The sequence below is a fragment of the Ursus arctos genome, unplaced genomic scaffold (assembly GCF_023065955.2).
Source record: "Ursus arctos isolate Adak ecotype North America unplaced genomic scaffold, UrsArc2.0 scaffold_30, whole genome shotgun sequence".
NCBI classification, from domain to species: Eukaryota; Metazoa; Chordata; class Mammalia; order Carnivora; family Ursidae; genus Ursus; species Ursus arctos.
The window spans coordinates 26,025,588-26,037,843 of NW_026622986.1; the positions used below are offsets into that span (position 1 = coordinate 26,025,588).

The 12,256-nt window shown below is 34.2% G+C and overlaps 1 protein-coding gene across 3 annotated transcripts in view; it reads left to right on the forward strand.

Moving 5' to 3' along the window:
• UPF2 (UPF2 regulator of nonsense mediated mRNA decay) overlaps positions 1–12,256 on the forward strand; it is a 105,483-nt gene that overhangs the window by 56,957 nt on the left and 36,270 nt on the right. For all 3 annotated transcript variants that reach the window (XM_044392083.3, XM_044392084.3, XM_026478637.3), the window contains exons 10-13: positions 5,279–5,392; positions 7,832–7,948; positions 9,369–9,554; positions 11,599–11,802. In XM_044392083.3, the coding sequence (XP_044248018.1) occupies positions 5,279–5,392; positions 7,832–7,948; positions 9,369–9,554; positions 11,599–11,802 (621 nt within the window). The remainder of the gene's footprint in view (positions 1–5,278; positions 5,393–7,831; positions 7,949–9,368; positions 9,555–11,598; positions 11,803–12,256) is intronic.

Sequence of the window (12,256 nt, forward strand, 5' to 3'; positions counted from 1 at the left end):
CATTTACCCTTTGTTTTACCATCATAGCACTCTGGCAAGAGACCACCAGCATCCTCTTATCACTATATGTTAGTTGATGTCTCGGCAGATTCTAAACTGCTGGACTGTTCTGCTTTTTTCTGTCATTCTGTCTTCTTCTAAGGTCTTGACCTTTGAAGGTCAAGGTACTTAAGTGGGGATAATACTGGTATCTTTTCAGATGGGATTGTTCTTCTGTATTAAGCTAGATAATGGATATAAAGTTCATCACACAGTGTTCAGACATAGATATTATTGCAATAATTACCCCTTCTCTCCCACTACTCTCTCCTGGTTCTTACTTATGGCTGCTATTCTCAGTATCTTTTATCAGTAGTAAAATATTTTTTACTTTTTTCCAGCTGAGTATATTGTTGTGTTCCCCACGCTTTCTTCTTCACCCTCCTTTTTGACAGAACACATTTTACCTGGGCTTCAGTTGACTTTTATTTCTCAGCAACCTCAAATACATGTCTTTTGCCAGAACCTCTCTCGGTGCTTAGAAAGTTCTCATGTAGTTCTAGCTAAATATGGCCAAAAAATAAACTCATGACTTCTCAGAAAACATCTTTATCCTTCACTTTCTCATATCAACCTGTCTGTAAATTTGCAATATTTTTTTCTCTAGTCACTAACAGAAATACTTCTGCTTTTGCTCCTTGGACATTCAGGAGCCAGCACGAACCAAATTCTGTTCGTACTATCTTCTCAAACTCTTCTTCAAATCTAGCATCTCCTCTTCACAGCTTGAATTATGAGAATAGCGTTTTACTCAGGCTTCCCTGTCTCTTGTCTTCTAATTGCAACATATTGTCACAATCATACTTACCCTCTGCTTAAGAACCTCACCTGAGAAATAAAACTGGTTAACAAAACTATATGAAATCTCATATAGTAGTCAAAGAAATTCTAGTTAAAACAACAGAGCTGCTAATTTGACCAACAGATTAGTAAGGATAATAGAAATGAGAAACCACCTGTACTTGAGGTCAGAATTTGGAGGACAAATTTGGTAAGATGTTTCAAGATTCTTAGAGGCATTTATACATGGGCAACTTTGAAAATCTGTCCTAAGTATGTAATCCTCTGTACCCAAAAAAGCTTTATTTACATCATGAATTATGGGGGAAAAATGGAAGATAAGCTAAAAGCCCAAGAGTGAATTAAGAAAATGGTCATATAGTCAAAATGATATAGAGCCATTGAAAGTAATATTTTCCAAAAAATTTTCATAACATGAAAGTGCTTCTTTGGGTGGAAAAAAAAAAAAGCAATCTGTATAATCTTACACAGAATAAATTTACAGTTATGTTAAAATGCTTGGAATGTAAAGAACAAAAGAATTACATATTAATATGTTAGCAGTGGCTGTCTTTGAATAGTGGGGCAATAAGAAATATTTTTTCCTTTTTAATTTTCCATGCTCTCCAAATTTTCAACAGTCTACTTCTTTAGCAGTGAAGGGACAGCTTTTATTTAAATATAAGCCTATCAGACTGACTGACATTTTTAAAATTAGTGGTTTTACAACTTTTTAAATCAAATCTCTCTAGTGGTAAAATAAATTGACTACATATCCCAGTTTGGCATATTTATATATAAATTGTATATATTAGCAATTGTATGAAATATTTTGTGTAAATTTATAAAATAAAAGTAAATTGAAAAGTATGAGATCAAAAATGTAAGTAGAAGTTCCAAGACTTTTTTCCGACACTCGTAGATGAGGAGTCTTACCCACCCTACCCTGGAGATCAGTGGTCCACAGCATAAAATAAACTTTGAAGGCAAATTTACTTGTTTATAGACTCAGCGCCTTCTTAGTGTCTAGCATATAGTAGATTTTCCAAAAAATTAGAATTATTAAATGAATAAAGTTTATGTAAAACAAAATGAGCAAATCATAGAGAACCAAGTATAATGTCTATTTGGGTGAAGTTATAGAAGGACCAGTTTGGGGAGGAAGGTCTTCCTAGATAGCCCTCAGAAATCCTTACTTTTTATATGTTGATATATCTGAAGAGTTTTATTAATGCTTATGAATTTAGTTATTCAGTTGATCTCAGTTTTAGCTGTCATTAATAAATGAGTTGTAAGCAACATTTTTACCAATGAAGATTGATTATGTAAGTAAAATTCTATAAGAGTCTTTGAACTAGAAATATATATAAAATTTCATGTTGTTAATTCATTTACTTCTGCAGAAGTGTTCTGACATACCTTTTGATCATGAGCTAAGAGATAAGACTGGAAAATAATGAATAAGGAGTCAGAATAAGTCAGTCTAAAAAGACTTATAAAAATATAAAAACTTATAAACTTATAAAAATATAAGTTACAGCCTTTTAAAAAGCCTTCATTTTTTTCATCTGAAAATGAGGGAATGAGATAATTGATTTTTCATAATTCACTTAAAAATTCTATAATTTTGTCATGTTATTTAGATTGTACCTCCTTACCCTTCAATAATATTTAAGAATAATTGTAGATGATACACTATGTTACATGTTTTGAAAGTTACAATGCTCAGTAATACCTAAAATTGTATAATGTTCCATAGCAGTTACTAAGAGCTTGTACATGGAGAATCAGCCAGAGATTTTTAAAGACATGTTTGTATATTTCTCAGCCCCACTCCCTCTTAAGATTCAGCTTCAGTATTTTATTTTTTAATTGCTTCCTTATACATTTTTTGTTTCCATGTTTCTTCAACTGTAGAAGAAACACATGCTCAGTGTGGGTTATTTAGAAAATATAAAATACATAATTTAGAAAAAAGAGGGGCAACCCCATAATTTCATCACTTTAAAGCAAACCTATTAATCTTTTGTATATTTTCCTTTTTTTCCTCTGTAGTTTTTTTGGGGGGGGATGAATTTATAGTATATGTATAATTTTCCATTCTTTATTTCCCACCGAGAAGCATTTTGCCATTTAAAACACCTCTTACACATATTTTAAAGGGGGTATAATCTTTTGTTCTGTACTCTGGTTGCTTCGACATCAAGTGAAGTGTAGCCATCGTTACTACCACCACTACCTTCATCATCATCACCATCCTTTTTTTTAATCTTTATTTTAACAAATGAGCCAATGGTTCAGGGAATTTGTGTGAATTATCCAAGATTAAATACCCCCCAAAATGGCGCAGAATGACTGCAAGGGCTCAGATTTCTGACTATAGATCATTTGCTCTTTTGTGCCCCTGCGATACATCTAAAATCATTAAGCATTTTCATTTATTTGTTCACCCCATAAGCAATTATTTAGTGTCCACGTATGAGTGATAACAAATATATAAAGATGGATAAAATTAATCATAGCTAATATTTATTGAATTCTTCTTGGTGCCAGGCACTATTGTGTGTGCTTTACGTATCAATTGACTTAAGACAACAACTTTATGAGGTAGATTACTTTATTAGTTCCATTTTATTTATTTATTTATTTAAAGATTATTTATTTATTTATTTGACAGAGATAGCCAGCGAGAGAGGGAACACAAGCAGGGGGAGTGGGAGAGGAAGAAGCAGGCTCCCAGCGGAGGAGCTCGATGTGGGACTCGATCCCGGAATACCGGGATCACGCCCTGAGCCGAAGGCAGACGCCTAACGACTGCGCTACCCAGGCGTCCCATTATTAGTTCCATTTTAAAGATGAGGAGATTGAGGCACAGAGTTTAAGTAACAGCTAGTAAGTGATAGAGCTGGGATTTATTTAAGTCCAGCAAGTCTGGTCCAGAGTCCATACTCTTTAATGTATCCTAGGAGTTCATAAAATAAGATAAATCTGTATGAGGAGCTTTTCATATGCAGTACTTAACAAACATTTATTTGTGAAAGGATCTTATAAAAGCTGTGTTCTTTTCTGAATTGCTGAAACAGTCAAGGTTAAAGTTCTGTAAGTTGAATTTTATGATTTTATTTTTAATCGATGCAGTTTTATTGATGCTTTAATAAGTGCTTATAGTGAGCTTCTAGTTTGCTCTGATATTTTAAATGAGTAAACATAGTTTTGTTTAAAAATTATCCCTGAAGAGCTAAAAAATCTTAACATATATCTCTGCTTGCTGTAGAAAGTAGGTCCTTAAAAGTGAAGGTGATAAATTCAATCTAAGTGTTAGCTCCTTGAGTATGTAGAAGTTTAGTATTTATATAAATGACTGTCATTAATTGTCTAGCTGCTGGTGAGGTTAGGCCTTATTTTAAAACCCAGCACATAGTAAGGTACTGGAATTCCCAAGTAATAGGAGACTGGGATTTTAGTACTGATCTTTCGTCAAGTCATTTGAGAGCTTTGTGTTGTTTTGTTGTTGTTTAAATTATTAAATCAGATTATAACAGCTATTGTTTCTTTCTCAGAATGTTGTTATGTGGAACAAATAAGATAGGATAGTAATCTGGAAAAGTAGAAAACACTAAACTCGTTCAAGGCACCATGATATTGAACAACTGAATAAGATAGGAGAGTGTTCTGAAAAAGTAAATTAAACTAGTTCAAGGCACCACCACGTTATTGTCATTGTTGTTCACATAAAAGGTTCCTAGACTGTAGGTTGTTTTCTGATGAAACTAATCCATTTACTTTATCTTGACATATGTTTGCATTGTACTGTTGTATTAGGATTTTGTTGTACTGAATATTTCTTGAAATGTGTGCCCAAGTTAGAGGGCTTATATTTGCAAAGCTTGAAATTTGATATACAACTATGACTGATGATAAAAAAAGAATAGTGATTATATCAGAAATTTCACTGTAATGAATTAATGATAGAAAATGCATACTGTAGTTCATAAGTGTAATACACTAAACCTTAATAATATTTTTGCTTAAGTGAGCTCTTGGTACTTATTATTTTTAAAGCAGCATTTTCTAAAATGTGTTCCTTATAATATTAATTTAATGGGATGTTAACTAGTAGTTGCTAGCATCTCAAAAAGAGGTTTATGTTGCTAAATAAATTTGAGGTAAATTGAATTGAATTAGGTTAGACAGGCTTCTTTATTTGAGAACCTATTTAAGCCCAATAAAGTGCATCGTTTCCCCAAATTATTTGACCATGGAACTGTTTGCAAAATCATATCCTAGCACTCGTGTTCCACAGAGCTTACTTTCCCTTAACGTAAAGTAATTTGAATAGCAAGAAATTTACCCAGATTTATTTAAAAGATATGCAGTCTTATTAAAATTACATTTCTTACCACAGAGATTTCAAAATGTTAATTCTCTAAGCTAATGTCTCTCTTCTCTTAATTTGTAGGTTCGAAAAAAGGACCAGATCAATATTGAAACAAAGAACAAAACTGTTCGTTTTATTGGAGAATTAACTAAATTTAAGATGTTCACAAAAAATGATACATTACATTGTTTAAAGGTTAGTGCTGCATTATTTGAGTTGTTTTTAGTAGACAAATTTAAAGTTTTAGTTATAAATGCTGGAAAAAATGAGATAAGTAAGGAGTATCTGTTTAATCCTAAGGACAAGAAAGGAGTAAAAAAGAATGTTAAACAGATAAGCAGAGTTGAAAACAAATAATAGTATGGTAGGTAGAAATGCAGCTATCACAGTAATTACATGAAATATGAAAGGACAAAATACATAAAGTAAAAGCCTGAAGAATCTAAGACTGGATTAAAACAACACTGTAGGCTGCCTGCAGGAAAGATAAATCTGAAGACCAGAAAGGCTAACGTAAAAAAATGGGAGAAATATACCATGGAAGCACTTAGACTTAAAGTCACCTGGTTTCAGGGCACCTATGTGGCCCAGTCGGTTGAGCGTCCAACTCTTGGTTTCACCTCAGGTGGTGATCCCAGGGTCGTGGAATCGAGCCCCATGTTGGGCTCTATGCTCAGTGTAGAGTCCGTTTGACATTCTCTCTCCCTTCCACTCATGCTCACTCTTTCGCTCGCTCTCTCTGAAATAAATAAATCTTTAAAAAAAATCGCCTGTTTTTATTATCAGGCAATTAAGGTACAAAGCATTTATTATAAATAAAGAAGGACAATTCATAATGATGAAGAGATAATTTTAGCAGGAAACTATTACCTTCCTGAATCGGTATGAATCCAGTAAGGGACCCTCAAAATATGTAAAGTAAAAATTAGCAAGGAAAGAAGTAAACAAATCCACAGTCATAGTGAGAGACTTTGAGACACCTTTCACTAACTGAAAGAAGAGGCAGGCAAAATTAGTACATATATACAGAATTGAACAATACAGTTAACAGCCTGGATCTAATTGACACTATACCCAACAGCATCAGAACTTAAAGTCTCTTCAGATGCACATGGATCATTTACCATAATTAACAACAAAAAAATCACAGCAAATTAGAAAAGACTGAAATTATTCAGATTATGTTTTCTATCCACAATGGAATTAAGCTAGAAATTTGTAAGTAATTGTATGTGGAAAAGCTGATGCAGCAGAGATGGAATAATTCTGTATTTGGAATTGATCACAACTAACAATGACAAATTTTGTATCAAATTGATTTCCTTAGGATATTAGGTATTTTACACTAAGTGGGTCTCCTTCAGGTACATTTGGAAAACCCTGAGTTAAAACAAATTTATCAAGTTTCTTTACTGCTTGATTTCTTGAGAGTCTTTTTAAAATATTAATAGTCATTGTAAATACTCAAGAGTTTAAGTTTCCTAAACCTACTTGGAATGTCTCAGAAGACAACAGAGCACGTTTAGGGAAACTCTGGACAGCATTTTAAGAGCGATTGTGAAAGATTTCTCAATGCTGTATTTGAAGGAAATCTTACCATGGAACGATTTAAACATTAGTATACTTCTTTATAGTAATTATTACAAATACATAGGAAGGATATATGTTTCTTTGACCTAGAAATTCCATTTCTATATGTTTGCTTTAAGGAAATAATAAATATGTGCACAAATTTATCTACAAGGTTGTTTGTCCCACAGTTGGTTAAGTAGCAAGAAATAGTAAACACTTTTAATATCCAATAAATAAGAATCACTTAAGTTTTAGTGTAGTTCATATTATGCAGTAATGCACCCCTTTTAAATCATGCCATAGAAGGATAAATAAGGACAGAGCAAAATAGTCATATTAGCTAAAAAAAAAAACCAAGTTATTAAATAATGCGATATGTTTGAATCAAAACTGTTTTGGTTTAGAAAATATGCATATAGGGGCGCCTGGGTGGCGCAGTCGTTAAGCGTCTGCCTTCGGCTCAGGGCGTGATCCCAGCGTTCTGGGATCAAGCCCCACATCAGGCTCCTCCACTAGGAGCCTGCTTCTTCCTCTCGCACTCCCCCTGCTGTGTTCCCTCTCTCACTGGCTGTCTCTCTGTCAAATAAATAAATAAAATCTTAAAAAAAAATATGCATAGAGAAAGATTCGGAGGATAAATACCGAAATGTTACAGTAATGTGTTACGTTTGTAAATTTCATACGAGCCTGTTGTGGTCAGAATTTTACAGTTAAATGTCATACAAACCAAAACAAAAAAGTGATTTAGAAAATGTTAGCTGTGTATGTCATAGTTGTTTAAATACATAGAATCTAATGGTCATTATAGAGAAAGGGCTTTGATACTAGTTCTCGTGTATTTATCTGAAAGAAAAGGCATTAAGTATATTGAAGATTTTATATAAAATTTTTTTGGCTGAACAAAGATACTCAGCAATGAAGCTTGTTAAGCCAAAGTAGACTAGCTTTTGTTTTTCACACTTGACATTTTTTAAGTTGTTATACACATTAGATCTGTATTTTCTTTTTTTAATAGGATTGAAGTATTGTCTTTGTGTTTTCTCATCATCATTATTATTACAGATGCTTCTATCAGACTTTTCGCATCACCATATTGAAATGGCATGTACTCTATTAGAAACATGTGGAAGATTTCTTTTCAGATCACCAGAATCACACCTGAGGACCAGTGTACTTTTGGTAAGGACTTGAGGATCCTAGCAAGAGCTTGAGGTTCTTGATTTACTTCAGGGCTTAGAAATATTGACCAGTGCCTATGATCTTGCTCTGCTATATAAATAAAAGCATTTCTACCTAAACTAGAACCTCCATATTTATGTGCTGCGGCCATTCCAGGAGAGTTGTAGGAATTTTTCTCATTTGGCTGCCAGTGAGTTCATTGTATTGTAAAGGAGGATTAAGTTCAACCACAAATACCTTTTGATAAATGATGCAAATGAGCAAGTACTGTTACTACTGTTTAGTTAGAGCCGTTTTTTTTTTATGGATGTTCTTGAATGTTCGAAGAAGCCATTGTTAATGTGCCATAAGCATATAAATTACAAACTTAAAAATATAAAATTTAATTTAAAAATTAAAAACTGTAAGCTTGAAAAGTTAACTTGGGGTAGAAGCTATTTCTTAAGCTACTTAAGATGCTGACATGGCCATCAGGTTTATTAAGCAGTTAAGTTATTATGCTTATTGATAATATCCATGCATTCTCTTGCAGCCTTGGGAGGGTGGGAAGTGTGGTGGCAGAGGGAAGATTGGTGTTAGTGTTAAAGAGATCTCAGGTTTAGGAATCCCTGGGCATATACTGTCATTACATCAGTGTTACTGTTATGAAAGTCTTGATTATATCATTTTCTTTAGATAACTTATATTTTTTAGAATCCATGTGTGAACCTGAATGCTCTCTGCCAATAATATTTAATATGAAGAAACCTGAGAATTTATTTCTAATAAACAAAAATATTAACATGGGGGCTGTCAAATGGAATTGATTTCCAAATTCTCTCTAGGCTTATATCACACTAACCACTTGAAGTTCAAATTTGATCATAACAAGGAAGAAGCTCTTCTTGGTCTCAGGCTCTTAAAGTTAAATGAGACTGTGTGTATAAAAATGTAATAGAGCTAGCTTTTAATGTCTTGTATTTATTTATGGTATTTGAATCCTCTGTTTTTGCTAGGGAAAACATTTACCAGTCATGGTGGTATGCATGAATATTGGATTGGCTCAGTGGATCTTTTCCGCTCTTACAGCAAAAGCAGCTAGTTTTTATCACTGGTTGACTAGATCTGTTTTGAATCACCACCTCTTGAGTTGACGCTCAGGGCTGTGGACAAGTCATAAACCTTGGGTGCTTTTAGTTTTCTTGTTTGTAGAGCTGTGTCAGAGCCTAAGGCCTAACACCAAGCAGTCATGGACTAATTTGTTCTAAAAACATGGTTTTGGTATAGTAGTATGCTAGTACATTCTTAGGAATACCTAGTGAGTGGGGTTTTTTTTTTTCCTTTTCTAGTCCTATACTGAAATCCTGTCACTGAGAATAGAAATTTGGTTAGGAATAAACATTAGAATGAAAGTATTTTGACTTAGACTTTTTTATTTTAGGAGCAAATGATGAGAAAGAAACAAGCAATGCACCTTGATGCAAGATATGTTACAATGGTGGAGAACGCATATTACTACTGCAACCCACCTCCAGCTGAAAAAACAGTGAAAAAGAAACGCCCTCCTCTCCAGGAATATGTCCGGAAACTTTTGTACAAGGATCTCTCCAAGGTTACCACTGAGAAGGTAAATCTCATTGAAATCATAAAGTAATAGTCAATTCGAGATCTGTAGTAGTGCTGAGATGATATAATACTCAACTGAATTAATTCTTTTTCATCCTAATGATTATGGTATTAAGAGCAGTGCACTTGGCTTCTAGCCTGTGCACTAAATTGTTTAGGTCAAGAACATATATTTTAGTTTCTCCAGATCAGTTTGTTTATAAATGGTTTTAGTGTTCGACAAAGTACGGATAAGGAATGTAAGCAGCTTGCATTATTCACATTTTGTAATTGGAGACATTGAAGCAGAGCTGTTAAAGTTTCAGCAGTGAAGTTTAGGAGAGTTAAGATTAGATGACAAGTTGAATTGCGATTGCTTCTGTACAGGTCATCCTAAGATGGAAGTCATATGGTGATACGTAATATATAGGACATATGTTTTGTTTTCCTTTTATGATTCTTACTCTGACGTGTTAATCCTTCTAATTTTAATTTTGGTGCTATTTATATTTGAAATTACCACTTTGTTTCTGATATTCTGTAATGAATTTGACTTTAGGTATTCTGCTTCAGTACAGGGTATCCTAACCTTGAGTGGGCTTTAGGAGGTCCATGGCCCTCTGAAATTTCGTAATTTTGGTTTCCAGAAAAGGTTAAGAAGTGCTGACCTGTTTCCTTAATTATTGCAGTTACCTGTTAGAAACTTAACTTTTAAGTAGGATATGTTGAACAGAACATTTCATGGTTAACTCTGCAAGTTGAAACAACACAGTGTAGAACTTTTTTCTTTTTAGGGAAAAAAAATGTAAAACAAGCTGCTGGACAGAGAAAACCTATGGGGAGGAGAAAAGGTGTGGGGTAATACACGCATTATACATGGGTAATAAGGAATGCTCACGCGACTTTGGAAATTGGATTCAACTTTCAGAGAGTCAGAGATAGTAGTTGTTTCAAATGACAAACAATTTGAAAGCTGTTTTAGAATTAGCTAAAAGTTTAAAAAATATAGGTTGCTTTGTGGTTGAGACAACATTAACATTTCCACTGAAGCTGATTTGAGAACATTAAATTAAGTGCTTGAAAGATGGATGGTGGCTAGGGTGCCTGGATGGCTCAGTTGGTTAAGCGTCTGTCTTTGGCTCAGGTCATGATCTCAGGGTCCTGGGATTGAGCACGACATTGTGCTCCCTGCTCAGCAGGGAGTCTGCTTCTACTTCTCCCTCTCCCCGCTGCTCCTTCTCTCTCTCTCTCTCTCTCTCTCTCTCTCAAATAAATAAGTGAAATCTTAAAAAAAAAAAAAAGATGGATGGTGGCTATAGAGAGGAAAGAGTGCTTTGTGATCTGCCAATAGTATCCTTTTTTTTTCTTTCTTTTTTTTTTTTTTCAGAATAAAGATGGAAGGAACTTGATTACTAGGTAGAGCTCTGCTCACCATCTCATTACCAGTAGAGTTTTTGAAATAGTAATGGCTAACTTTTATGCGGTACTTATAATGAGCCAGACAATTTCCTATGTACCTCACGTATTTTAACTTGTCTAATCTTTAACAACAAACTGTGGAGTAAGTGCTGTTATTATCCCCCCTTTACACATGAGGAAACAGGATGCTGTGTAATGTTAGTTTTGATGTCGTATCCTCCATCTTAAGTGATCTTTTAACCCACTGATCTTGGGTTTATTTATTTACTGGAAATTTTTGATTTATAAAAAGTATCTGAGATTATTTACATTATTGATTTGCAAAAGAAAATACTGTTTTTGGTAAACCTTGGTATATGTTTTTACTGACCAGATTTTATGAGTATATACTATTAGCCTGATTGAAGATCTGGAAACTCTAGGAAATTTGGGGTATGATGAAGAGATGTTGGGCAAATATGAATAAATTTTGCCAGTAGTTAGAAGTCTCTCACTTTTCCTGTCTCTAAAGTGAAGAAGCTGGTAGAGGATCTCTAAAGTATTTTTCATTGCAAAAGTTCTATGACTGCAAAATGAAAATATCTATATTGGTATATTGGAGTATGACGTACTTACCTTAAAATTGAAACAACATTCTTTCCGTGTAGGTTTTGAGACAGATGCGAAAGTTGCCCTGGCAGGACCAAGAGGTGAAAGACTATGTTATTTGTTGTATGATAAACATCTGGAATGTGAAATATAATAGTATTCATTGTGTAGCCAACCTCTTAGCCGGACTGGTCCTCTACCAAGAAGATGTCGGAATCCATGTTGTGGATGGAGTTTTAGAAGATATTCGATTAGGAATGGAGGTAATAAAGACTTTCCTTAAAGTCATCAAATTGGAGTTTGTGGAGAATTTAAATAACTTTTAAATCCGGGGGCGCCTGGGTGGCACAGCGGTTAAGCGTCTGCCTTCGGCTCAGGGCGTGATCGCAGCGTTATGGGATCGAGCCCCACATCAGGCTCCTCCGCTATGAGCCTGCTTCTTCCTCTCCCACTCCCCCTGCTTGTGTTCCCTCTCTTGCTGGCTATCTCTATCTCTGTCGAATAAATAAATAAAATCTTAAAAAAAAAACAAAAAACTTTTAAATCCGATTATTGAAAAATAATCTGGGAACCTTCCTTTTCCCTTAGGATGTCAATTTACTATTTCTTCAGAGTTAATGTTTTCTTAATGAACCCTGTTGTCTCAGATTTCCTAGTCGTCTTTCAAGCTAGTGCTGGAGAGTTTTTTTGCTTCTTTTTCTCAAGTTCAACTAGGCT